Source organism: Phascolarctos cinereus, unplaced genomic scaffold (genome assembly GCF_003287225.1).
Source record: "Phascolarctos cinereus isolate Bilbo 61053 unplaced genomic scaffold, phaCin_HiC Scaffold_726;HRSCAF=1367, whole genome shotgun sequence".
In the NCBI taxonomy this organism is placed as follows: Eukaryota; Metazoa; Chordata; class Mammalia; order Diprotodontia; family Phascolarctidae; genus Phascolarctos; species Phascolarctos cinereus.
Window position 1 is genome coordinate 362,981,604 of NW_027556098.1, and position 25,693 is coordinate 363,007,296.

General features: G+C 48.0%; 1 protein-coding gene across 1 annotated transcript in view; it reads right to left on the reverse strand.

Annotated features, from left to right (window-relative positions):
* Positions 1 to 7,244: 7,244 nt before the first annotated feature.
* Positions 7,245 to 25,693, reverse strand: part of COL16A1 (collagen type XVI alpha 1 chain) — a 76,079-nt gene continuing 57,630 nt past the window's right edge. Inside the window, 15 exon segments of the mRNA XM_020983543.2 lie at positions 7,245 to 10,049; positions 10,707 to 10,784; positions 11,223 to 11,399; positions 12,661 to 12,727; positions 12,966 to 13,154; positions 13,471 to 13,515; positions 13,874 to 13,909; positions 17,944 to 18,033; positions 18,507 to 18,557; positions 19,794 to 19,847; positions 20,679 to 20,732; positions 21,099 to 21,143; positions 21,410 to 21,454; positions 22,137 to 22,190; positions 22,322 to 22,393. Of these exon segments, the coding sequence (XP_020839202.1) occupies positions 9,847 to 10,049; positions 10,707 to 10,784; positions 11,223 to 11,399; positions 12,661 to 12,727; positions 12,966 to 13,154; positions 13,471 to 13,515; positions 13,874 to 13,909; positions 17,944 to 18,033; positions 18,507 to 18,557; positions 19,794 to 19,847; positions 20,679 to 20,732; positions 21,099 to 21,143; positions 21,410 to 21,454; positions 22,137 to 22,190; positions 22,322 to 22,393 (1,260 nt within the window). The 3' untranslated portion in view covers positions 7,245 to 9,846.

Below are 25,693 nucleotides of genomic sequence, written 5' to 3' on the forward strand. Positions count from 1 at the left end.
TCCTCTGAGGAGCGGAACTACGTCATATCCTGACGTAGTCTGCGGAGCAGACCTGGGTTGTCTAGTCAGCAGCGCCCCCTGCGGGACAGGGGTGCAGGCGCCAGGGAGCCCTGGGGATGCTGGAACTGCAAAGGACGTGCTGAGGGTGATAGATAGCACGAATGTTCATTCATTCATTCACTTATGCATGCATTCATTCATTCAGGGGTATACAAAATAAATACCCATTCCACACCTCCCAATTCCGTTGTTTCTGCTTCCACCAGCCTATATTTGTCTCCTTTTTGCTTCCACTGCCACTCATCATTCAGGCCCTACTCATCTCTCTCGCCTTCTTCAGTCGTGTCCAACTTTTCCTGACCCCATTTGGTATTTTCGTGACAAAGATACTAGAGTGGTTTTGTCATTTCCATCTCCAACTCATTTTCCAGATGAGGAAACTGAGGCAGAGTTAGTGACTTGCCCAGAGTCGCCCAGTTAAGGAGTGTCTGAGGTTGGATTTGAGCTCATGAAGATGAGTCTTTCTGTCTCCAGGCCCTGTGCTCTATCCACTGCGATACCTCTCACCTGGCCTCCTGCAGTAGTCACTAGTTCACCTTTCTGCCTCAAGTCTCTGCAATCTAATCCTGGGCTTCCAAAGTGATGTCACTCCCTGTTCCATAAGTACCAGTGGTTTTCCCATGGCCTGTAGGGTCAGATATTGACTTCTTTGTTTGGCATTTAAAGCCCTTGGGAATCTGGTCCTGGCCTGCCTCTCCAGCCTTATTCTGTGTTATTCATTCACTTTCTTGCTCTCTGAGCTACCCTGGCCTTAGTGACACTAGTTTCCCACCTCCATACCTTTGCCCTGGCTATCCCTCATGCATGGGGTATACTTATTTCCTCTTCACCCCCGCTCTTTAGAATCCCTTGTTTCTCAGCTCAAGTACCGCCTTCTTCATGAAGCCCTTCTCTTATGCCCCCACCCTCATAGACTCGTATTTATTTTATATGTACTAATAAGAATGGATGAAAAAAGCAGTTACAGAAGATTTCCACTCCAGGACAGCTGGAAAGGTCCTTGCTCTTTAGAGTGCCACAAGAGATCAGATAGTAATGCCCAAGGGTCTTGAGGAGCAGTAGCAGCAGGGTGGGTGTTTAAGTGCTGACAGTCTACCATCTTACCCAAAGGTTTGCAGTTGGTGACTCCAGATTAGGAAACTGAGGCCCACAGGGTTCAAGTGGCATAAGGCACTGCCTATTCAGGCAATGGGAATGGGAAGGAAACAAACATTTATTAAGCACTTACTATGTTCCAGGTAGAGCACCAGGCCTGGAGTCAGGAGGATCCAAGTTCAAATCCAGCTTCAGACACTTGCTAGTTGTATGACCCTGGGCAAGTCACTTAACTCCTATTTGCCTCAGTTTCTCATCTATAAAATGGAGGTAAGCTGAAGAAGGGAATGTCAAATCACTCCAGTATCTTTGCCAAGAAAAGTGTCACGTAGAGTCGGACATGATAGAACAACAACAAAAAAATTGTGACAGGAACTGAGCTGAGTGCTTTTACAAATATCTCATTTGATCCTTACAATACCCTTGCGAGGTAGGTGCTATTATAATCCTTATTTTACAAGTGAGGAAACTGAGGCAGACATGTTTAGTGACTTGCCCTGTGTTGACAGCTAGTAAGTGTCTGAGGCCAGATTTGAACTCTGGTCTTCCTAACTCCAGGCCTAGCTATTTACTGCTTCACCTACCTGTCTAAATATTTAACAAAATAAAAATACAATAGAACACAGTTGATGTTAATATATGGTTTTCTAAGTCAGTATTGCCTAGCAGGGATCCTTAGGTATGGTTTAATGGCCCCTGTTTCTGAGTGACCCTATTGTTCTAGACCAGCCTGGCAGACTTCACAAATGAGGAAACCGAGCCTTGGAAAAGGGACTTGCGGGAGGTCATACAGCTAGTAAGTAAGTCACCAAGCTGGGACTCTGCCTAACAGATGGTGTGAGCAGCTTCATCCCCAACTTACAACTAACTGTTGGGAAGAGAAGAGGGGCCCCAGGTGTGGAATCAGATTTCTGAGTAACCTCCTCCCAGGTCTAGGAGCTTCTAGTTAGGAGAGAGAACCCAGTGCTTTGTGGGAACTGGGCAGTGAGGACAAGCATAGGGAAGGAGAAGGTTCTCTGAGCCCTACCCTGGGGGGCCCCAGCCCTGCTGCCATCTGGACCTGGGGCTCTGGACCTGCAGACAGGCTGGTCACCTATCAGCTCCTTTCCTTGGATGGCTGGGCCCTCAGGCTGACCCACTCTGAGACATTTCATTTTTTGTCCTTTTATTCCCTGTCTTTTGTCTCCAGTTTGTCCCTGTATGTACCTGTGTCTAGCACATAGTAGAAGCTTAATACTTTATTTATAACATTTAGTATTTATAAGGTGTTTTAAGATTTGCAAAGCATGGAGCTCTTGCACTTCCACTTCTGGGAGCCAGGATGGCGGAATAAAAAAGTAGTTGCTCTCACCCTCCCTGTCAACCTGCGAAAACCTAGAAAATATCACCCTAGAAAAAAAAAACCTGGAACAGCTGAACTAAAAGAAAGACGGGGAACAGCAGTGCAGCAGCCCAGCAAACCAGTCTCCCAGTGCCTCCGCAAAAATAAGGGAAGCAGCACCACACATGGCCCCAGGAGGATAAGCACCTCGCAGCATTCATCTGAAAGGAGCTAAAAAGAAAACAACGTAGAGTCTTCCTAAAGTCCCAACCTTGCTGACTCCAACCCAACACCAAGTAAGCTGTCAGAACCCTACAACCTCCAATTGTCAACCAGGAGGAGATCCTGAAGCCCAGGTAGTAGAGCAGGCAAACACCAACACCTGGACCTCCGAGTGCCTCCGTAAGGGCTGGGGAACAGGTGGAGGCCAGCTCAGAAAACCACCAGGTGCCTCGGCACTCTACAGCAAAGGAATCTCCCAGTGCATTAGCAGAAAGGAGGGAGGCAGCATTGCCATGGGCCCCAGGCAGATAAACACCCTGCAGCACCCATCGAAAAGGAGCTGAAGAAAGCTAAAGGAAAGGAAAAGCAGGCAACCTAGAATTGCCTGAAAGTTCCAGCCTAACAACAGGTAAGCTGCCAAAACCCTACAGCCTCCAATTGCCAACATAAGAGGTCCCAGCACACAAAGCCAGTGACTAAGACCTAGGCTCCCAACACAAGAAGCTTGGGTCAGTGCTCTCTGTTCCCTAGCAGGAGAGCTCAATCTCTTTAAAGGCCAGGGAATAAAGAAACCATAAGTAAAAAGAAACATACCATAGATTCATGTTATGAGAAGAGTGGAGATCAAGACAGAAATTCTGAAGAGGACAACATTGTCAACAAACCCATATCTGCAACATCAAAAGGGAATATGAACTGGTCTGAAGCCCAAAAAGCCTTCTTAGAAGAGCTCAAAAAGGATTTTAAAAGTCTAATGAGAGAGGTAGAAGAATACTTAAAAAATACAATTGGCCAATTGGAAAAAAAGTACACTGAAGAAAACAAGCCTCTAAAAAACACAATTGGCAAACTGGAAAAAAAGTACACTGAAGAAAACAAATGCCTTAAAAATACAATTGGCCAATTGAAGAAGAAAGCCCAAAAGCTAACAGAAGAAAACAATCTGTTGAAAACTAGAATTGGACAAATGGAAACTAATGACTCTATGAGACAGCAAGAATCAGTCAAACAGAAAAAAAAAATTAAAAAATGGATGAAAACATAAAATACCTCATTGGTAAAACAACTGACCTGGAAAATCGATCCAGGAGAGACAATTTAAAAATCACTGGACTACCTGAAAATCATGATGAAAAAAAGAGCCAGGACAGTATCTTTCAGGAAATCATAAAGGAAAACTGCCCGAATCAGAAGGTAAAATAACCATAGAAAGAATACACCGCTTACCACCTGAAAGAGATCCCAAACTGACAATGCCAAGGAATATAATAGCAAAATTCCAAGGTGCTGCAAGCAGCCAGAAAGAAACAATTTAAATATCATGGGACCTTGCAGCTTCTACGTTAAAAGACCACAGGGCTTGGAACATGATATTCTGTAAGGCAAAGGATCTTGGAATGCAGCCAAGGATCAATTACCCAGCAAAAATGAGCATAATTTTTCAAGGAAGGAGATGGATATTCAATGAAATAGGGAACTTCCAAACCTTTCTCATAAAAAGATCAGAGCTCAACAAAAAAAAAAATGATCTTCAAGTATAAGATTCAAGAAAGACATAAAAAGGTAAATGGCACAGAAAGACACAAAATGTTGTTAATAAGGGGGGACTGTTTACATCCCTACAAGGAAAGATGACACTTGCAACTCTTGAGAGCTGTATTGTTATTCCACCATGTTAAAGGAGTATGCATAAAGGGGGTGGATATTAGTTGACTTTGATGTAATTATAAAAAAAAATCTAGTCAAGTGGGTTAAATGGATCCAAATAAGAGGATTAGTCTGATCTTAGAAAATGTACTGAGAAAGGAGGAGGTGGACAAGGGTAAATTACATTACAGGAAAAGACAGAAAATCCTATTACAGCAGAGGGAAAGAAGGGAGGGGGGTGAGCATTGTTTGAACCTTGCTCTCATCAGATTTGGCTCAAGAAGGGAATAACATAATCAGTTAGGTATGGAAATCTAACTTGCCCTATGGGCAGTAAGAGGGAAAAGGGGAAAGAAAAGGGAGAGGGGATGGAAGGGAGGGAAGAAGCTGTGAGGGGATAATGGGAGGAGAGACTGAAGGAAGCAGTGGTCAAAAAGCAAAGTACTGGTGAGGAGGGGGAAGGGAGAGAGGAGAAAGAGAAGCATAAACAGGAGGGAAAAAGGATGGAGAAAAAGACACAGATAGTAATCATAACCGTGAAAGTTGAATCACTATCTTTTTTTTTTCTCTTCTGTTGAGTTTTGTTTCTTCTTTCTCATGGTTCCTCCTATTGGTTTTAATTTTTTACTTACAACTTCACTAATGTGAAAAGATGTTTAATAGGAATGTAAATGTATAGCCTATATCAGATTGTGCACTGTGTTGGGGAAGGTGGTGGGGGAGGAAGGGGGAGAAAAATTTTAAACTCAAAAGCATATGGAAGTGATTGTTGATAGATCAGAATAAATTAATAAAATAAAATTTAAAAAAAGATTTGCAAAGCACTTTGAGAATATTTTATTCTCACAATCATCCTGGGAGGTAGGTGTTATTATCCCTGCTTTTCTGATGAGGAAACTGAGGCAGAGTTAAGTAACTTGCAGGCAACTAGTGTCTGAGACCTGACTCCAGGTCTAGCAAGCTATCCCCTACCTGCCTATTACAGCTGAAATGGACCTCAGAGATCATCTAATCCACCCTCATTATTTCACAGATGAGGAAACTGAGGCAGAGGTTAAATGACTTGCCTAGGATCACACAGCAGTAAGCCACAGAACCAAGAATCTAATCCTGGTCCTCTGATTCCAAATCCAGGAGTTTCCATTGCTCCACAGTGAAACTGAGTCTCTGACTTGAGTCAGATGTGCCTAGCTAGATTCTGTTTGCCCAGAATTTATGTTTGTGAATTATAGTTGGAAGGATACACTTTACAGAAGTGGACACCGGGGTGCAAAGAGGGTCAGTTCAGGAAGCTGCTGAGAGGTCGAGGCACTTTCCATTCCGCTCCTGCCATTTTTCTTCCCAAGGCTCTGGCCCTTGGGCAGTGGAGGGCTTGTCTAGGGCTTCTATGTCAGTTGTCCCTTGGGGACCTCAGTTTCCTGGAAACTGAGTGGGTTAGAGGAGATAATCTTCTTCCAGCATTATCTCACATGATTCCCGTCCAGGCTCCAGCCAGACTGGACTGCTCTCTTGGCCTCCTGAACTCCATCCTGAGCTAGCACTGCTCACGTCTCTCCCCACCTCTGTCAGCGCTTGTGCTCACGTTATTTATATGAAACAATGGACATTCCCTGAATTCCTTCCATCTGTTCTAGCCATCCTTTAAAGCCCAATGCAGATGCTGCCTCCACGTAGCCTCTCTGGAGTGCCCTTTTTGAACATAGCCCTTTGTTCACATCTCTCTAATCCACTTACTGTATGATAGAGTTGTTTGCCATATCCCTCTCCTAGTCTGATCTCCAGGGGGACAGGGACCCTGTTTTATCCCTGGCAGAGCTTAGCAGAGCGCTTAGTGTTTCTTGAATGGAATGGAATCATTATAAGGCCCTTCCAATTCTAACTTAACAAAGACTGCAGAATCCTTAATTGTGGCCCTGGTTTTGTTACTAAGTTCCCTTTCTGGGTCTGTTTCTTCAATTGGACAATTGCTAGGGGGAGATGGGATACATCTTCTCTTGTTCTTTTTAACAAGCTGGATGTCAGTAGCCTCATGTTCTAGGCCTCACTCTTAAACTTTACTTGCTATATGATCCTGGGGCAAGTTTCCTCCTTTCTTAACTCATAGAAAATAAACGTATTACTCTCTGGGGTACTCTCACAAATTGGAGAACCAAGCAGTGGGCTACACCCAGTTGACCATTTCCACCTCTATAAGATGTAGGGTATTGGAGCAGATATTTCTCTCTGATCCCTCCCAGCTCATGTCCTGTGGGCTTCCTGCTGGATGGTTGTGTTGACTGGAGCACTTAGATGGGATGGGGTGGGTAGGGAGGGCCCTGAGCCATTTTCCAGGCAGAAGGTCAGGGCCCAGGCTCCCACACAGCTGTTCAATGATTCTTGGAGCATGGAGGGCTCTTTGTTCTGCCTCGGTTGTTTATTTTCGAGAGGGCTGAAGCAGGAGGACCAAAGGATTTCTCACAGGAGGAGAAACAATCTAATCCTTTCTGAAGACTCAACCAGGGAGGGTGGCGAGATGTGGGTGGCAGCTAAAGGGGCGGGCTTCAGCACATGCCTCCATGGAATGCTTTACTGGCCTAATAAAAGTTCCAGAGTTGACCCCTCTAACTCTAAAGTTAAAGCATAACTTGGTAATAGGAGGCTCACCCTCTGGAAAATATTACTACCCCTAGAGACAGACCAGTCCCACCGCCTCTCTCTCCTAATAAAACTCTTTGGCTCAGCTTCTGGTTCCAGGACTGCTTACCAAGAAGGAATCCTATTACCACTAAGATATCATGGAATTGATTCCTTCTGACCTGAACCAGATCAAGTCCAGAAGACTTTTAACTGCTACTTGGAGGCTATGGAAAGGAAAGCAATGAAAAAAAAACCCAACAGACAAAAGACCACAACTTGGCAGTTTTGCAACATTTCCCTTCCATTATGGGAGGGCATGGAAAGTAAATTTATAGACTTTTTTTCCTCCCCAGAAACCATTAATGAACAACAACCAAAACAATGAAATCTCACAGACATGCAAGGAGTCAACAGACAATAAGCGAAATCCCAGTTTTAAGGGAGTCTGGCTAGTTTTCAGTCACAGGGGAAATTGTTACTAGAGGATTTGAATTTTACAGGACCTCAAATTCAGTCCCTTTCTCTTTATGCAGCTGGCTGCCTTTTTTCCACTTTACAGAGCATCGGGTGAATGTTCCAATTTCCTCACTTAAGGATCCTACTGCTGGAGACCTTACAACATGGACAAACAAGTATGTCCCCCTTGCCTTTTTTGGATGGGATGATGAAAACCAATTAGGCAGACACAAAACAGAAAAGAATGCCCCAGTAGAGAAGGAAAGCTTTCAGAGACCATCTCTTTTCTGGGGGTTGCCCAACTCCTATGCCATTTGCCCAAAACCAGAGCAGCTGATGAGCAAGTTTGAGAGAGGTTAAACTGATTTTCCACTGACCACATTAACAAGAGAAGGTAAGCTCAATTTTTCCCCATGGTCCCGTATGGCCCAAGATGATGCAGCAATTTTAAACATCAGTGAGACAGACTATCAAAAAAAGATTCAAATTTAGACTATAGGGTAATTATCGCCAGACTAGCAGTTAACTTGACTTGTTAAAGTGAGGAGCCATCCTGCTATGAGAGGGATTCTCTATTAACCTTTGAAGAGAATGCATTGCAAGCTTCCTAGTAGAGTTTCTCCAGCTCAACCTTCTATGCCAATGTACCCAACGTGATAGCTGGTACCCAGCTTTTTTTTTTCCCTTTCCCACAAATGTGTCCCTCATAGTGGTATGTCTTCAATTAACATACCCCAGCCCACGTAGGCAAATGGAAGTCAGGCTTCCAATAGAAATGCTAGCATTTGTCTCCTCTCTCTTCCTGTATCCAAGAACATAGCCAAATGCTTTGATGCAAAGATTGTGTTTGTTTTCTAACAGAGCACCCTGGAATTCATGTAAACGAAGCATCCCTGATGGGGATGAAACAGGAGCCAGCTGCCTCTTTCCTCAGAACTCCAATGGAAGCACTATGGGATTGGGAGGGGCCCCATGGATCTCCTTCCTTTCCTTATCAGCACACCTCTGCTCCTGGCTACCAGATGGTTATTTCAGGCCCATACAGAAAAGTGGAGTTTCAGAAATCTCATGGGAACAATTTACCCAAGAACCCCAAGGGATTGAGATAAGTATCTGAACTTACTGCCTCTGTGGTCCCTTTGAAGTTTATCCATCACTAATAAACCTTTCAGAAAACCAGGGTTGGATCCAACTGAGCGGCTTTCTTTGGAAACCCTTTTGGACACCAGTTATTTTTTGCACAGGGCAACTAGCCCACTGGGCCAGAAGGATCAAGCATTTGGAAAATTGGATGAGGATGAAGCTGGGGCAGGAATGTTTCTATAATGCCTTTTTTTGACCTGGTCATTGTACAAAGGCAGACAGGAGGCATATCACCAAGCCCCATCGGACTTAGCACATCAGAGATTTAGAAATAAAACAGGTAGTTCCTACATTGACAGGGACCCCAATATGCCCATTGCAAGCCAATTTCCAAACCAGAGACTCGGGTTACCTTATAAAGGAAATAGGCAGTGAGTTAGAATCCCAGCTGATGCAATTTGCAGTTTGGAAAAGGGGTTGTCAGAAGCATTTTTTGAAGACAAGGCTGGAGATTATCACCGACAGGAGGTTCCACCTCATTTCCCCCCAGGCGTTCCCTAGCTGTCTCTGCTGGGGACATGAGCTTATCTTTCTCCCTTTTGCATAGGCCTTCAATCATCAGTGAATTACTGAACCGATGGGGAGGGATAACATGCCTGAAAGCACTGCCAGGCAGCCAAGTGTAAACTCAGGCATTCTCCAAGGTGCAGGGAAAGCTAAACCAGGCAGGATTCTGGTCATAGTCTACACGTGGAGATGAATATCAGGGCAAGACTGTTTTCAGGCAAGGGAGCGAGGAGGGACCTCTATGAGTCACAAGTGGCATTTTGGAACCTCCCTTCCATTGTCTTGCCACCCAAAGGATAAGCTAAGTTGCTTCTCCAGGCCTCCTGAGAAACATCCCGAGGAGGAGGAGGAGGAGGGAGTGAGAGGCTCAGAGATGTCGTCTTGATGGAATAAGGCATAAGGAAAAAAAAAACTGGAAGAGAAGCTGCTGAAAAAAAAAGGAAATCTGGAGTCAGGGACCATCTAGAGCAGCCTCCTTACAGACCATTTCTGGCTTGAGCACGTATGACAAGGGACATTACCTTTCCTAAACCTGGAACAGGCCAACAGAGTACAAGGACAGACATGAGATTTGGAGAGGTAAGCTCCAACAGGGGATTGGAGTGTGTGTGTGTGTGTGTGTGTGTGTGTGTGTGTGTGTGTGTGCGTGCACTGGAGGAGGTGTTTTCTTTAAAAAAATATCAACAGCAATTTTAAGAATCATTCACAACCAGTCAGAAGGACCACAGAGCTTTGGCTGTTCCAACAGAGTCCTTAATGCCGATGGTCAGCGCATCAGTTCAACCAAATGGCCCCTTCATGCTTTTCACTGGTGGATACTGCTGCTCCATGGGCATGGCACTGAAGCAATCTGAAGGGTTACAGTGGCCGGCCTTTCCAGGCTGTCCTGTAGGGCCCGGGGGGCCAGGGATGCCAGGAATCCCCTGCTGACCCATGGGCCCAGTCGGGCCCAGCTTTCCATACCCTGGGGGTCCTTGGGGACCTAGAGTGGGAAGATGAAGAAGAGATTAGGAAACTCCTCCCTTCTCACCCAATACAAGTGCTTCTCCTGCCATATTCCTTGGAGAGAAATTGTGCTCGAGAGCAATGAGCCATGGCCTTGGTGTCAGAAGACGTGGTTCAAACCGTGGCCCTGAGTTTCCTATGCATGAGGTCAGGTAAGTCCCTTCTCCCTGAGCCTCTGCTTCCCCACCTGTAAGATCAGGGTGGTCTCCCTTGCACTATCCACTCCCCTGGGCATTTGGAAGCTTATTCCTACAGAAAAGGAAGCTGCTTTGCTAGCATCACCAACCTCCCCCCTTCCTCTGGACAGTCATGGCACTTTGTACCTTCACCCCCACCTTTCTATATTTATTTATTTCCTCCATTAAGGGCAGAAATTGGCCATTTTTTAATTAAATTGAATTGACTCAATTAGCAAGTGACTAAAGATGAGGTAAAACACAGTTTCATTATCCAAATGAGTCAGATAAATGGCAACCAGTGAGTGGAGGTAGACAGATCGAGGCGTGATTGTGTGTACTTCTACCAAGATGTGATTAAGGAAGCCGTCCGGCAGGAGAGAAGATGGACTCCCAGCTCTTCCAGGGTCATTTCCCATCTTCCATCTCCCCCGTCAGCTGCCACTGACTCTTCTTACCTGGAGGACCAGGGAGACCGGTTTCTCCAGCAATGCCAATGCCAGTGTCTCCTTTTTCACCTTTGGTACCAGGCAAACCTGAAACAAGGGAAATGAAGGTAAGAAGACATACTTGGCCAGGAAAGTGTTACACCAGGCTGGCTGTGGTGGAACGGCCACACACACACACACACACACACACACACACACACACACACACACACACTTTACTCCCATATACTCCTCAGACCCACCCACACACTCTCCATCACGCACATACTCATATGCACTCATACATGTGCTCACAGATTCATGGACAGATATAAAGCATGCACCCAAGAGGCCTCTCTACAGCAATACTGCAGTCAGTGAACTGCAAGGATGGAGCTGTCTAAGGAGATCTGGCACAGCACAGGAAGGGAAAGCATGACCAAATAAAATCTGCAAAACGCTCACAACTTTTGCTAGAGGGTTCAGGCATTGGGGACTAGCCGTGAGTATCTCAGATAACCTATTCAGTGTTGCAGGCAGAGCTACCTCTCATCCCCGGCAAGCCCTGGCGGCCTTCTCTGCCGATCTGTCCTGGGAGCCCAGGGCTGCCTGGAGAGCCTGGACGGCCGGGAGAGCCGTCCTTTCCCGGGGGCCCTGGCCTGCCTGGGGCTGCTGCCATCTCCACAGGGAACTGCATCCTGGATGTGTAGTAAGCCATCCTCTCTGCAAGAAAAGGCAAAGGCTGACGCTGGCAGTCACCACCCACGCTGCCTCATCTGTGGTGGTGAACCCTGTAGGGGAGCGGCAGACGGCTAGGAATGGGGATCAACGCAAACTTCTTTTAAAGAGGGAGCAGGAGAGGGAGCCATTATGGGGGCTGGTTCAGCATTGTTCATTCTCCTCTTCTGGAGAACGAGATGCTCACTAGGCTCCCTCCCAGCTCGGCCAGTCTGTGTTCTGCTCAGTCTAGAGATCTCCTGGACAGCACTTTAGCTTCCTCCTCCAGCTCCCCAGACAGCAGAACGAGGGAAATCAATCAAGGCAGCATTAGGGACTTTCGTTTGGATGCTAAGAATACAAGGGCAGTGACCTCTTAACATTAGGAGAGGCTGTGATGCTTCTCCTCCCTTCCCTGGTGAGGGTCAGGAATAGGAGAGGAGAAGCTGGGGCCTGCTTGCCACACTGGCTATCCTGCTTACAAATCCTCACACTCCTTGCATCTTCAAGCAGCTTTTAGGTGAAAAAGCCCACATCCAGGGAGGCACGAGGCCTGGAGTCAGAAGGACCTAACTTCTGGTCCCTGAGTGAGGCTTTCTGGCTGGGTGACCCTGAACACTTCTTGTGACCTTTCTGAGCCTCTCTGCTCAATGGAAAAATGGGATAACCCTTAGACCATGTGCCTTGTGGAATTACTGGGAGGAGAGCCCTTGGTAGCCCCCCCCCGGCACTGCAGAAATGGGGGTTAGGAATAACAAAGCAGGGTGTTCCTCGTTTGTAATCATACTGCTGGGAGATGTAGTGCACACCAGTCTCTGAAGACCTGGAAGTGAGTGTCAGTCACACTGGGCAATGGAGAAGCAGAGCGTGCATGGTGGGTGTGAACAGGCTGTGACATAGGATAGGGGGCTCTGAAGGAGAGCTGGAGGAGGGAAGAGCCTGACTGAACAAAGAGGCTGGTCCGGTTGCCTGAGGCCTCCAAAGGCAGATCATGGTGGGGGAACCAAGGAAGGCCCCCAGCACATTGGGGGGATCCTGGAGCAAGCAGATGGGAAGATGCGGCTAGGAGTCCTCCAAGATGAGCAGGTGTGGGCTGGCCGTGATCTGCACCCCAGTTAGTGAGATCACACATCCCAAGGAGGAGCTGAACAAGGCCTTCAAACCAGGGGTCCCCCCAAATCTAGGCCACAGCAGGGTGACCTGGGGAAAGGTGAAAGACAGAAGCAATGCCCCCTCCTGCCCCCACCCACCATAAACGACCAATTACCATCAAACATTTTGATGATCTCCTGTCTGATGAATCTCTTGATTTCATCATAATTCACCGAGTCTGCCTGTAAGAGAGAGCTCACTTCAGGTCTCTTTCTAAATAGAATGTCTTTCATCTGAGTAGCTGTTTTCCAGAGAAGAGTGACATTTCTTTGGGGGCACCGATTCCTCACCTTGCTGAGAGCTTCTGAATCTTCTTTCTCTCAACAAAGTCCAGGAGCACTCTCAAGGTGCTTCTCTGCCATACCCCCCATCTTTCTGAGTGACCCCGTCCTCCACGTGTCTGCCCTACTTCCTCCTTACCATTGTTCCTGGCAGTCCTGGCATCCCTGGGGACCCTGCAGGCCCTGGAGAACCTGGGTGGCCTCTCTCACCAGAAGGCCCTGGTGGCCCAATAGGGCCCATGGAGCCGCTCTTGCCAGGTCCTCCCGGCATGCCGGCTCTCCCCTTCTCTCCAGGCTCTCCCTTCTGTCCTGCAGATCCGGGGTCACCCTACAGAGGAGAGGAAGCTATTTGTCAATGCTAAAGTTGAGAAATTCCTGTTTCCCTCCTAAGCCCAGGCCGGTATGTCTCCTCCAAGTGAGACTCAGTTGAGCAGGACCTGACCTGCGGTTTCCCTCAGGTCTTCCTCTCTTGTTTCTTGGTCCTCCTCTGGCCCCTCTGTGGCTGCCAGTAATGGCAACAAACCATGCTCAAACCTGTCTGCCCGGTGTCCCATAGCCAGGGGTTCAGACACCTCAGCTCTCCTTATCCATAGGGATTGCCCCTCCCCTCAGAACAGAGGCCAGAAGGGGTTTGACCTTCTTACCTTCGGGCCAACAAGGCCATAAGGTCCTGGTTTTCCAGGAGGTCCCTGGAAGAAAGCAAAAGTCAGGGGTCTATATCACAGGAGACAAAAGAAGTCATTGTGGGAAGAGTATCACAGGGATGCAGGGAAGCCTCTGAACGGCCTGAGGCCATTGCAGACTACATTCTAGGTCAGCTCACAGGGTGAAGGCCTTGATGAAAGAACGAAAGCTGAGTCTGGACTCCAAGAAATGGCAGCAGAGCAAGAGCTGTGGTTCGAGTATATTGGCAGGGTGCTGGTGGCATGTGGCACATGGCACAGAAGAGAAGCTGAGCAAAAAAAGGCCAGAGGAGGAAAGAGGGGAAGAGAGAGAGGCATGCACGTCAGCCAGGGGAAGCAAGGAGGAACCTTCATCACACAGTACCTCTTTGCCAGTCGCTCCATCGGCGCCAGGCTCACCCTAAGCATGACAAGAGCAAACAGAAGGAGTCAGGAGCCCTGGTGTGGAACGGCTCTGCATGCTTCCTAAGGCTGGGGCGCAGACCCTATCACAAGATGGGCTTTTGGCCCACGCAGGATGGCTCAATTAAGTCAAAAACCCTGAGTTCTACTGAGGCAGGGCTGAGGCCCAAGGCTGCACCCTCAAAGGAAAGAATGAGCTCCTGGCTTTGGTTCTCTGCTCACTTTGTCATCAGTGATTGAGGGTAAATCACATTAATCGTTATAATAAATAATCCCACATCATTTTTCTCCCAGAGACAGAGCATGGCAGAAGGGTATCTGAGTCAGGAAGACCTGGGTCCAAATCCTGTCTCTGACACCTGCTGGCCGTATGACCCTGGGGAGGTCATTTAACTTCTCATCGTCCAGGGCAGTTCTCTAAGGCTATACATGAGCTGCAGAAGTGACCACCTTGCAGCAGTCAAAGGTATTTCCTCCTAGAGAGTTCAGCGCAACCATGGGTCCAGACAAATAATAACCACCACCACAACTCAGATTTCTACAGCTTTCCTTAGGGATAGGGATGGAGACTGGATCTGAGATTTCATCCATACAGGGCCCTCCTTTTCAGATGAGGAAATGCCTGCTACCAAAGGTGGCCGATGCTTCCTATGAAATGTCCAGGCTTAGAGAATTGCCTAGCTTGCTTAGTAGTTAAGTGACTTGCCCAGGGCCATGCAGTCAGTGTGTGTCAGGGGTGGGCCTGAACTCAGCTAACTTTCCTTCCTGCCTGCCTTACGGGCCAGCTCTCTATCCCATCTGCTCTGGCCACCTCTAGGGTTTACTTTCCCATGTATGATTATTAGGATCATAGCATCATGGATACAGAGTTGGAGGGGATTCTAGAAATGATCAAATTCAGCCTCCTCATTTCGGGAGAGGAGGGGAAGTCCTAACTTTATTCTTTCAAAGCAAGTACCCAAATAATTCTTTTTAACATGTTTTAGTATTTGTTTTTGTTGCTGTCTGTTTTTACCTCACCTTCCTTTCTGACTATATACCTCTACCCTTCCCAGGGAGTTGTCCTTTGTAGCAAAGAATAAAGAGCCCAACTAACCAAGCGTGAACAGAATCTGACAAGGACAGACCATCCATTTTTATGGACAGAGAAACCAAGGCCCAGGGAGGTCTAAAGAATCCTAGGCTAATAAATTTAGAGCTGGAAGGGTCATCTCCTCCACCCCCTCCAATTTTACAGATGAGGAAACTGAGGCCCACCCAGGTGAAGTGATTTGCCTAGGGACACAGAGCTAGTATGCCAGGATTCAAATTCACATTCTGTGACTCTAAATTCAGAGCTCTCTCCACTGCCTCCCTAATAATGGATTGCATTTATCTATCCCTTTCTTCACAACAAGCCTTTGTGCTAGATTATGCGTGTATTATTGTCCCTATTTACAGATGAAAAACTGAGGCTTAGGGGAAGTAACTTACCCAGAGTTATACAGCTTTTAAGTACTAGAGCCAGGACCTGAACCCAGCTCTCCTGACTTCCAGGCCCGTATTCTTACCACAACTTATTATATCTGCGTATGATGCAAAGCTGCGAGGGACAGTGAAAGTGGTTTATCTACAGCAGGGTCTGACCAGGTCAGCTTCCTACTTGACGGACTCTGGTGGACCCTATGGCCCCTGAGCTCAAATGTCCACTCCTCCATTTGTCATTGAAAGCTCTTGCCCCTTTCCTCTCTACCCAGTCTTCTCCCATATTACTCCCCCCTGCTCCTTCTCCGACCCAGTCCCTCGGTGTTCTTCAGGTATGAAGCCCCCATCCGTCTTCTCTGCTGCCTTTCCCCTGTGCCTGGAGCACCCTCTCTCTCCTCCCCTCTGCTTCTCAGGTTCCCTGGCTTCCTTCAAGGCTCAGCTCAGCTCAAACATCACTCTGCAGGAGGGCCTTCCTGGCCCCTCTCAGTGCTAAGCCTTCCCCCTTCAGATTGCTATACATCTCTACATGGATCGTGGACGTCACTACTCATCTACACCTCTCCCCAGAGAGGATATAAACTCCTTGATAGCAGAGACTGTGAAATTTTTGTCTTTGTATTCTCAACACCGACTATGACCATTGGCACCATAGGAAGCTCTTGTTAAATATTCATCGATTGTTCCAAACAAGGGGGAATATCGTCCTCTGCCCTGGTTAGACCTCAGCTGAATAACAGTGTTTGGTTCTAGGTGCCCATTTTAGGACAATGACAAGTATGTTCAGAGGAGGGTGACAGAGGGCGTGGCGAAGGGACTAGCAATCTTGCCACACAAAGACCGATTAGTGGGAATGGGGAGTGGGAATAGTCTGGAGAAGACTTCAGGGAACTGATTGGCTTACAAATATCTCAGGAGGGGTTATCTGGAAGTTATTTGTTCTGTTTGGCTCCAGAAAGCCAAAAATGGGAGCAAGGGAGAAAGATTTTAGGGAGACAGCTTCCAGCTTAATCTAAAAAAAAATTCCTAACCATTACAGCTTTTAAAAAATGAAGTTGGCTGTCTTAGGAGACAGGACATTATACCATACAGGATGATTTTAAACACAGTTTGGATGACCACCTGTTTAGGGAGGGGATTACTGCTCAGTTTGTGAGTCAATGATTCATTTGCCAAGGCAGGCCCCCCCCTCCATGGTTATACCCAAGGCCATCTTCCTGGCAGCTCCCCATACCCATTGTTGTGGTCTTAGTGGGATGTGGGATTGCATGACCTGTGGGGCCCTTCACTGACAGCGGTGGCTGTTGGGCCTGCAGGGGAATGAGAGGGAGCAGCAGTCCCATGCCCTGCCTAGTCCCTGCCTAGCCCCTGCCCCTGTGGGAAGATCTTTCAAACTCCATGCCTTTTTACTGGCTACTCCCCATGCCTGGAATGGTCTCCCTCTCTCACCTCAGCCTCCTGCCCTCCTTCAAGACTCAGTTCAAATCCTGCCTTCTGCGAGTGTCCTTTCCTGATCCCTCCACCCCCACCAATTGTGAGAGCCTTCCTTCCGAAATTACCTCCTATTTACAACATATATATCTTGTATGTACAGTCATTTACATGTCTCCATTAGCATGTGAGCTCCTTGAGAGCAGGGACTGGGTTTTATGCCTATCTCTGTATTCCCACCACTTAGCACAGTGCCAGGCACAAAGTAGACCTTTAATAAATGTTTGGTGGCTCCTTCATACACTGTGTCCAGCACAGGGCCCACTGTTTTCTGGGGTGCTGGGTCCTAGCTGCCTAATTCTAAAGGTTCATAGAACCACCACTGTCTTTCTGAAGGCTAAGGGCACTGACTGAAAGCACCAAGTGAGCCCAGTGGCCTTGAGGCCAGGAAAAAATTCTTATGATGTAGCCCAGGGAGCTGCTGTGATACCCCATGTGTAGTGTCGGGTCACGGTTTGCTGTATCCTTAGAGGTTTTCCAGTTGGAAACAGCTGAACACATCAAGTGAATGTTCTCTTCCTTAGAATGGGAGCTCTCCAAGAACGAAGGAAAGATGCCTTCCCTGTCCTAAGTGACCAGCTGGCCCAGACCAGGACTGGGGTGCATGGGGCCTGGTAAAGCTCAGTGACGAACATGGGCTGGCTTTATGTATCAGCGGTAGCTCCAGTTTCTTCCAGGTTTTACAGTTTGTGAGGCCTTTTCTATAAGGCAGGGAGCACAAAACTTGGAAACTGAGGCTCAGAGAAATGACTTGTGCGCTCTCACATGGCTAGGATACGCTGGCCCTGGGCTCTGCACCCAGGTGGAGCGGTTTTACTGCCCCCCCCACCTCCACTCTGCCTCTAACTTTGTATTTTTGCTTTTCTATGATGTATGTAGAGGCAACCAATTACCAGGCACAAGTCCTATCTGCCCACGAGACCTCAAGATCCCTGACAGCAAGGGCCCTGTCCGTCTTCCCTTGTTCTTGCAATAGCTGTTGGCAGGACTCCGTGTGAAATGTTCTGGGTATTGACTGAGAGATGGGCCAGATCCTTCCCTCCAAGCCATCACGTGGCCCTTCCCCAGCCAGGTACTTACTGTGGGTCCAGGGTGCCCAGGTGCGCCAGGTTCACCTGGAAGACCGGCAAGACCCCTTTCTCCTGGGGCTCCCCGATCTCCTTTTAGTCCCTGGTGGCAGAAGAAAGAAGGGAGGAAGGAGGAGAAGAAGGGAGAAAGAAGGCCCATCAATAGTTTAGGCCAGCTACAAGACCTCCCTCCACTCCTCCCACTTGGTATCTACTCTACAGTGAGATGGTGCAGGGCTCCACATCCCTCTTCTTCATTTTCTCTCAGTGTATGTATGTATGTATGTATGTATGTATGTATGTATGTATGTAGGAGAGAGAAAGAGAGAGGGAGAGAGAGAAAGAGAGAGAGAGAGAAAGAGGGAGAGAGAGAGAGAGAGAGAGAGAGAGAGAGAGAGAGAGAGAGTGTGTGTGTGTGTGTGTGTGTGTGTATGTGTGTTGGGGAGCAAAGGTGTAGTAGAGGCTGACACCAGATGGTATGGAATGGGGACAAAAGATTTTTTTCTTCCCTCCATTCACAGCTGAGCTAGGCAGGCCTACTGGGAGGGAAAATGAACAACAGTAATTGGTACTTACGATTCCACTGATCCCAGAAGGCCCAGGCTGGCCGGGAGATCCAGGGGGACCCTAGGACAAGAAAAAGAAAGAATGAAAGGATGGAAAAGACCAGCTGGGAAGGCTCACGGGAACTCTGAATGGCCCAACAGTGGAGAGGAGGACACTGACAATAATGAAAATGATACCTAATATACCTAAAGCTTTAAAAAAATCTTCCTTCCCATTCCTTGTAGTCTGAGACTTTATCCTCACTGTCTTCTGGGGAAGCATGCTGGGTCAGAATTGGGCTTGGGCACTCCCCTAGGCCACTCTGCTGCCATCTCACAGAATCCTGGAAGTTCACTCCAGTCCTGAATGACTTCCCACACTGGAAGTGTCTTCAGCCCCCATGGCCTCTCCCTCTGATTAGCTGGCTCCTCCCAGAAGGTCCTTTGGCCACCCAGGCTAACCAACTGTGCTTTCACCCTGTTCCAGACTCACGTCCACAGGACCTTCACACTGACCCCTTTTATGTGTTGCCTCTCTCAATCAGTTGGAGTTCCTTAATGCCAGGACTGTCTGTCTATCTGTGTCTGGCACAGATATATATACCTGCTCAATAAATGCTTTCTGATTTGACTCAACAGGAAGTCTGTAGAGATTGGTGGAGGGACTCGGTCATACCCTATGGGGCCTTGACCAGTGAGTTTGAATTATGCAGTTCAGTTATGAGAGAGCCACGCCCCTGAGAAGGAGTTTTGGGGGAATAAGAGGGGCCTTTACCTCAGCCTCAGTCTTCTGCTATTCTTTCCATCCCGTGGCTCGAGGATTTGGACTTTTTGGAATTTTTATTGCTGTCCAACTGTATATTTTTGTTTCATCTCTCATACTCAGCTGTGAGCTTCCGGAGAGCCAGAACTAAATGTTATTCACCCATGTGTTCCCCACCCATTTCACACAGAAAAATAGCAGCAGTCAGTAAATGCTTTTGAATTGAACCTAGAGCACGCACTGTGACCTCATCCACACTGACACAAACTTCCTGAGTGCCTATCTTGTGGGTACCACTATCAAAGTGTCCCTTCCCTTCTCTGCCACTGGGCCTGGAAGATAATGAGTCGCTTGTCTAGCTCTGGGGAGGATGAGGAAGAGATGAAGCTCTTTTAATGACCACTGACTATCTCAGACCATCAGACCTGGGGGCCCTGGCACAACTGTGCATTTTGCCACCATCTTACTCTGTTTCTGCTCCAGGGTACTGACTCTCTCCCCTCCTCAAAGCTAGGGCTTCTCTCTAATAGGAGTAGCATTCAAATTTCAACTTACTGCATGGCCAGGTGGGCCAGGTCTTCCCTGGGGTCCCATGGGGCCAGGCTCACCCTAGAGAATATGAGAAAAAGAAGAAACAGAAAAGTTAATTTTCACCTACAGCCTCTACAGCAAGGTGATGTGCGCAGGAGACCAGAAAAATTCTGAGTACAACTTCTAGAGGCAAGACTTCCAGAAACCAGTGATAGACCAGATGATATCACAAAAGAGGAGAAAGGCCAAACAGTTCTTTAAAGCACATTGGCCATCTCTATGCAGCTAGATAAGCATATATGACCATATCACAGCAACATATTACTGTCTTCCCCCATGGAAAAGAGTAATAATGATAGATTAATACCCTAGACTTGGGTACGCATTCTAATGGCCCCAGGGAATCTCCTCCCATCCTGCCCCTATTCCAGTGAGACAGAAGGAGCCGAGGGTGTTCTAGAGAGCCACAGATCACAAGCTGCCCCTCAGGGGAGATCTCAAATCAGAGGATTTTAGAAGTAGAAGAGACTTTAGGGATTATGGATCAAATCTCCTCATTTTACAGATGAGAAACTAAGGCCCAGAGAATGAAAGGGACTTTGCCAAGATCTGAGAGAGAATTGGTTGTGGAGTCAGAAGCCCAACTCATGACTTCTGACCCTCCCCAGTGCTGATATACACATGGGGAGCAGAGAGTAAGAGAGTCTTGCCCCGATGCCTATGGATGGAAGACACAGACTCAGGAAGCTGCTGAGCCTCAGACAGCAGCAGAGCCCCGAGGCCCCTGGAAGCCTGGAAGCAGCAAAGGCCTCCAGGTCTGGGTAACTGCCACCATGGATGGTTCAACATAGTCTGGCCTCCTGAGAATGTCAGCATTCAACAAGTTACCCACACAGAGCCAGGCCTCACCTCAGCTCCTGGCCGTCCGCTGCTGCCAGGAGGGCCTGGTTTACCACAGTCACCCTGGAGGAGAAAAGAGCAGCTGAGGCCCCAGGCCTGTTTGCCACGGGCTCCCCTCAGAAGCCACCCATCGCTGGCAATGGTCAGCCCCCCCAAAGCTCAACAGCCACCTGCTACACTCCAGAAGGGGACTCCTGTAGGCTCAGACCAGTGAGGGAAACAGCCGGGGGAGGGCCAAGCCTTAAAGCTGCACTTGGTGGGGAGGAGAGGGGCACAGAGGCCTCCTAGAATGCCTAAAGTGTGACAATGGGCCTCATTGGGGTGGCTGGCACCTCTACTACCCAGGGTCAGGTCACCATCCCCGGACAGTGTTGGGTTTCCAGGGAGAGCAAAAAGGGCCCCAACAGGAAAAGAGACCCCACTACCCACCTTGGGCCCAGGGAGGCCTGGATGTCCTGTTTTTCCCTTGAAGCCCTGGAAGAGAGAGACAGAGGTCATTCTCCGATAAGATGAAGACCCCTTTAGGTCTGCTCTTTCATCAAAATCCAAACTCCAGAATCGTGTCTTGTGGCTCTGAATGCAACAGGCACACAGCAGTGGAAAAGCCCGAGCCCTAAGAATGGGCTCCAGTCTTGGGAAGTCTTTGGAGAGAGGTGCTCAAGCCTATCCATGAGCCTCCTTCTGCAGGGGTCGGCTCATTCTATCTAAGCGGCCTGATTTGACCTTAGAGTTCAACCTACCGGGATTCCCATGAGTCCTGGGGGTCCAGGAGGGCCAGGGTCCCCCTACAGAAAGAGAACAAGAACATCAGGACAAAGGGCTGGTCCAGTTACCCCTCAGCCATGTTCACTGGGCCAAAGTCACCCTCGCCCCATACTCCCGGATAAAGGGAAATGGGCGGTTGGATGAGAGATTCATGGGGAGTGGCTTGAGCCTAGACTAGGAATCGAAGGTCTGGCTTTGCCACCCCCACACTCTGGCCCCGTCTCTTCTCCTGGCAGGGCCCCAGTTTCCCCACATATAAAAGAGGCCCCTTGCAGTTTAATGGTCTAGGATTCCATCCCACTTCCCCCATCTCTGATGGAAGCCCAGTAAAATGAGACATAAGGAGATGGGGCTTGTTCCAGGCCTTTGAAGCCCATGGCTGAGCTCATCCAGCCACACTGGATGAAACAAAGTTTCTTTGGGAACTTGGGCAGGAGTTCATTTTGCTTCTTGTCCTGGTTTCTGTGAGTACCAACAAGTCTCAGAACAACAGAACCTTCCAGGTGCCTAAGAACATCTGAATTTCTCACCAGGGAAAGAGACAGGGGCTCTGAAACCTATGTCTTTGACAAAGACAGGGGATTCTCAACTTGACTGAACCCCAAGATCTGGGGGGTTCTAAGGCTTTCTTTATGAAGGCTGGAATGGGGGAGGACATCTGATCACAAAACCTCCCCTTCTACCTTGATCCCACTGTCTTACCCTCAAACCAGGCTTCCCATCCTTCCCATCTAGCCCCTCAAGGCCGGCAGGACCCTGAAAAGTAGAGAGAAGTGAAATGTTCCACGTGCCTAGAACAGTGAATGGATTAGGGCCACAGGGAATGAAGCTTACCTGGCCCCTCTGTTCCCTTCCCCCATGTATCCTGGGGCAAGTAAGGCCCTTACCTGTATGCCAGGGGGTCCGGGAGGTCCTGGAGGGCCCGGCATGCCTGATGGTCCTCGAATTCCTTCACTTCCCTGCAAAACCACCCCAGAGTCAATAGAGCCTGCTTACTCTTGGCGGGGGGGAAGGAGTGGGGAGGGGCTGGCTCAGGAGCAGTGTGTGTGGTCTCTGACTACTAGAAACTGGGGTTCTAGTTCTAGGTCAGGGGTGGGGAACCTGTGGCCCTCTAGGTCCTCAAGTGCAGCCCTATTCAATCAAAGGGCTGCACTTGAGGATGCAGAGGGCCACATGTGTTCTCAAGGCCGCAAGTTCCTCATCCCTGTTCTAGATAATGGGTAATAACTACTCACATTTCTATGGTATTTTATAGTTAACAGTCTCATCCCAACACAACCCTACGAGTAAGATATTGTAAATATTATCCCCATTTTACAGACAAAGAAACTAAGGATCAAAGATTTACCTAAATTCACACAGCTAGTGACATACGAGAGCTGGGACTCCAGCTTAGGTTCGCTGATTGCAGATCCGATTCTCCTTCCACTACCCCACCCTGTCTCCTAATGAGTTTTCCCTATGACTTGGACCCCTCCCCCTATCCCCTGCCATCCCCTAGGATGTCCCTCCCTCACCATGCAGCCAAATGGAGTGTGTGCAAACAGCTCCCAAGACCACCTGAGACCTTGGACAAGTCACTTTCCTTCTCTGAGCCTCAATTCATCATCTGTTAAATTAGGGGTGTGGATCAGTGGTAATAATCTTCAAAAGGTCGAGAGAGTAATGAGGAGAACTGATATCCTGAACTTGATTCTGACCAGTTGTGGGGAACTAAACCGTTGTTGAAGTAGAAGTGATAAGAACTAGTTGGGATGAGAGCGATCATCTGGGAACTGAAAAGCAGATTTTAAAGGTTCAAAGAAAGAATCAGTAGCATCTGGAGGCCTAAAAAAGTCTTCAGAAGTTGGCCCAAGAGGCATTGAAAGTTCTCAAGAATGACATTCTGAAGTACAAATGGAAACGACGTGTATGCAAAGGGAATTCATTCGCCAACTCAGACACTTTAAAGATGATTGAAAATGGAAGCCCACGAAGTAACTGATCCCATCAAGTATTACAGTCCTGTTGAACTGGTATCCAGAACACCAGCGTCTAGAATGAGCTGAAGCTAGTGATGAATCCTAAGGGCAACAGAATGAACTTTCTCTCTATTTTTTTAAAGCTGTGTTGACAGAATGAGAAAACTCCCAGAGAGGACAGCGTCATTTCTAGGGATGGATGGGACAATAATCATGGCAGAGAGAAGGAAGAACTAATCAACTCTTACTTTGCTACTGTTTTCTCTGTTGACAAAAATGATCATTGTCCTGAGAATAGACCAAACAGCTAGAAGAAAGTTGAGACCTAAGATAAATGAAGAAACGGTAAGACGGCTGCCTTTAATAAGTCTCAGGCCCAGAAAAGGCACTCCCTACAGTACTGAGTCAGCAGGTAGAATTGCTTAATCATGGCTAGTAATCTCTGAAGGATGGCTGACAATGAGAGAGGTGCCACAGGTCTGGAGAGGGGAAAATACTATCCTGATTTTCAAAAAAGGGAGGAGGAATAGAGTTGGAGAATTGGGTGTTGGCTTGACTTGGATTCCTGTCAAAATTCTAGAACTTATTAAAGGGATGGTTCATGAGCATCTGGAAAGGACAGTGGTGACCATCACAGGCCAATATGGCTTCTTGAAGAACAGGTCCTGCCAGCTATGACCCTTGTTTCCTTTTTCTGATGGGATTCCTAGATTGGTGGATAAGGGGAATGCTATACACGCTGTATACCAACATTTCAGCATGGCATTTGGCAGTCTCTCATGATAGTCTTGCCGACAAGGATAAAGGATATGGATTAGATGACTATATACCTAGGTGAGTTGAATGAGTGTGACCAGATCAAAGAGTATCAATTAACAAGCCAATGTCAAATCAGGGGGGAGGCTTCTAACACAGAACCTCAGGGATCTATCCTTGGCCCTATGGTATGAAATATAATTATTAATTAAGATGAAAGAATAGGTGGGGAGCTTATCAACTTGGCCAATAACATAGAGCTAATGTATGGGATAAGAAGAGTCAAGATCCAGAAACAAAATCTCAACAGGCTAGGATAACCCTGGGCCTAATCTAACAAGATGAAATTTGATAAAGGTTAATGTAAAGTCTTATACCTGGATTAAAAAACAATTACCTGGAAAAAAAAAAAGAAAAAACCCCCAATTACCTGCAGAAGTGCAGGATGAGGGAAGATATGGCTAGATAACACTTCATCTGAAAAAGATCTGGGGGTGTTAATGACCTGTCAGTAAAGTGAGGTGGCAGCTGGAACAACTAATGTAACTGCAGGCCGCATTAAGAGAGGCCTGATGCCCAGAAATGGAGGAGGCAACTGTTCTGTTAGACTCTGGCATACCACGTTCAGTTCTGTGTGCCACGATCCAGGAAGAACACCAAGTCACTGAAGTGAGTCCAGAGGAGAGCAGCCAGGAAGAAGAGGGGACTGAAGAGCATGGCACCCATGATCAGCTGAAGGAACCAGGGATGTGGAGCCAGAAGAGCAGGCCTGTGGGACATGGCAGCTGGCTTCCAGTATTGGAGGGACAATCAGGTGGGACAGGGATGAGGCCTCTTCTTAGGCCCAGAGAGCAGGAGTGGGAGCAATAGGAGCAAGGCCCTGGCTTAGGCTCCAGGTCAGGACTGCTTTCCTAACACTGAGTGGTCTACAAGTGGACTGGGCAGGCTCAGCACAGGAGGGCTGCCTCCTCCTGGAGTGGAAGTGGGAAACGGTAGAGAAGAGGTTCTTTGTCAGGTAGGGGCTGGATTCATTGGCCTCTGAGCTCATTTCCAAATCGGAAGGTTTGTGGCGGCATGTTTTCCAAGGTCCCTTCCAGCTCTGACAATCTACAGTCTCTATTTTAAGGTTCTTTCCAGCTCTGAAATTCTGTGTTCTACATTCCAAGGTCCCTTATGTGTCTAGCTAGTGCACTCCCTCTGGGCCTGTACTGTTAGGCACTGCAATGTCTGCACTAGCTGAGAGGGGGCAGTGCAACTTTAGAAATGTCAGTGCTCACTCCCCCAAACCCTGGCCTACTCGGGAGCAGAGAGCAGATGCTTAGGTTTCTCAGCTGAAACTGGCCTGATTACAGGAGGGACCCAGGGAAGCAAAGGGAGCCAGTCACCAGCCCAGATCACTCCCTGTTCTAGACAGGATCTTCTCAACAAGTCTGAATGTGTGTCTCCTCCTCCTTGGCCAGGGCAAGGTCTAAAAAGGGGGGAAGGGAGAAGGAGGGACCCCAGGGCAGAATGTGCTGTTGTAGGAGGAGGAGATGGAACAGT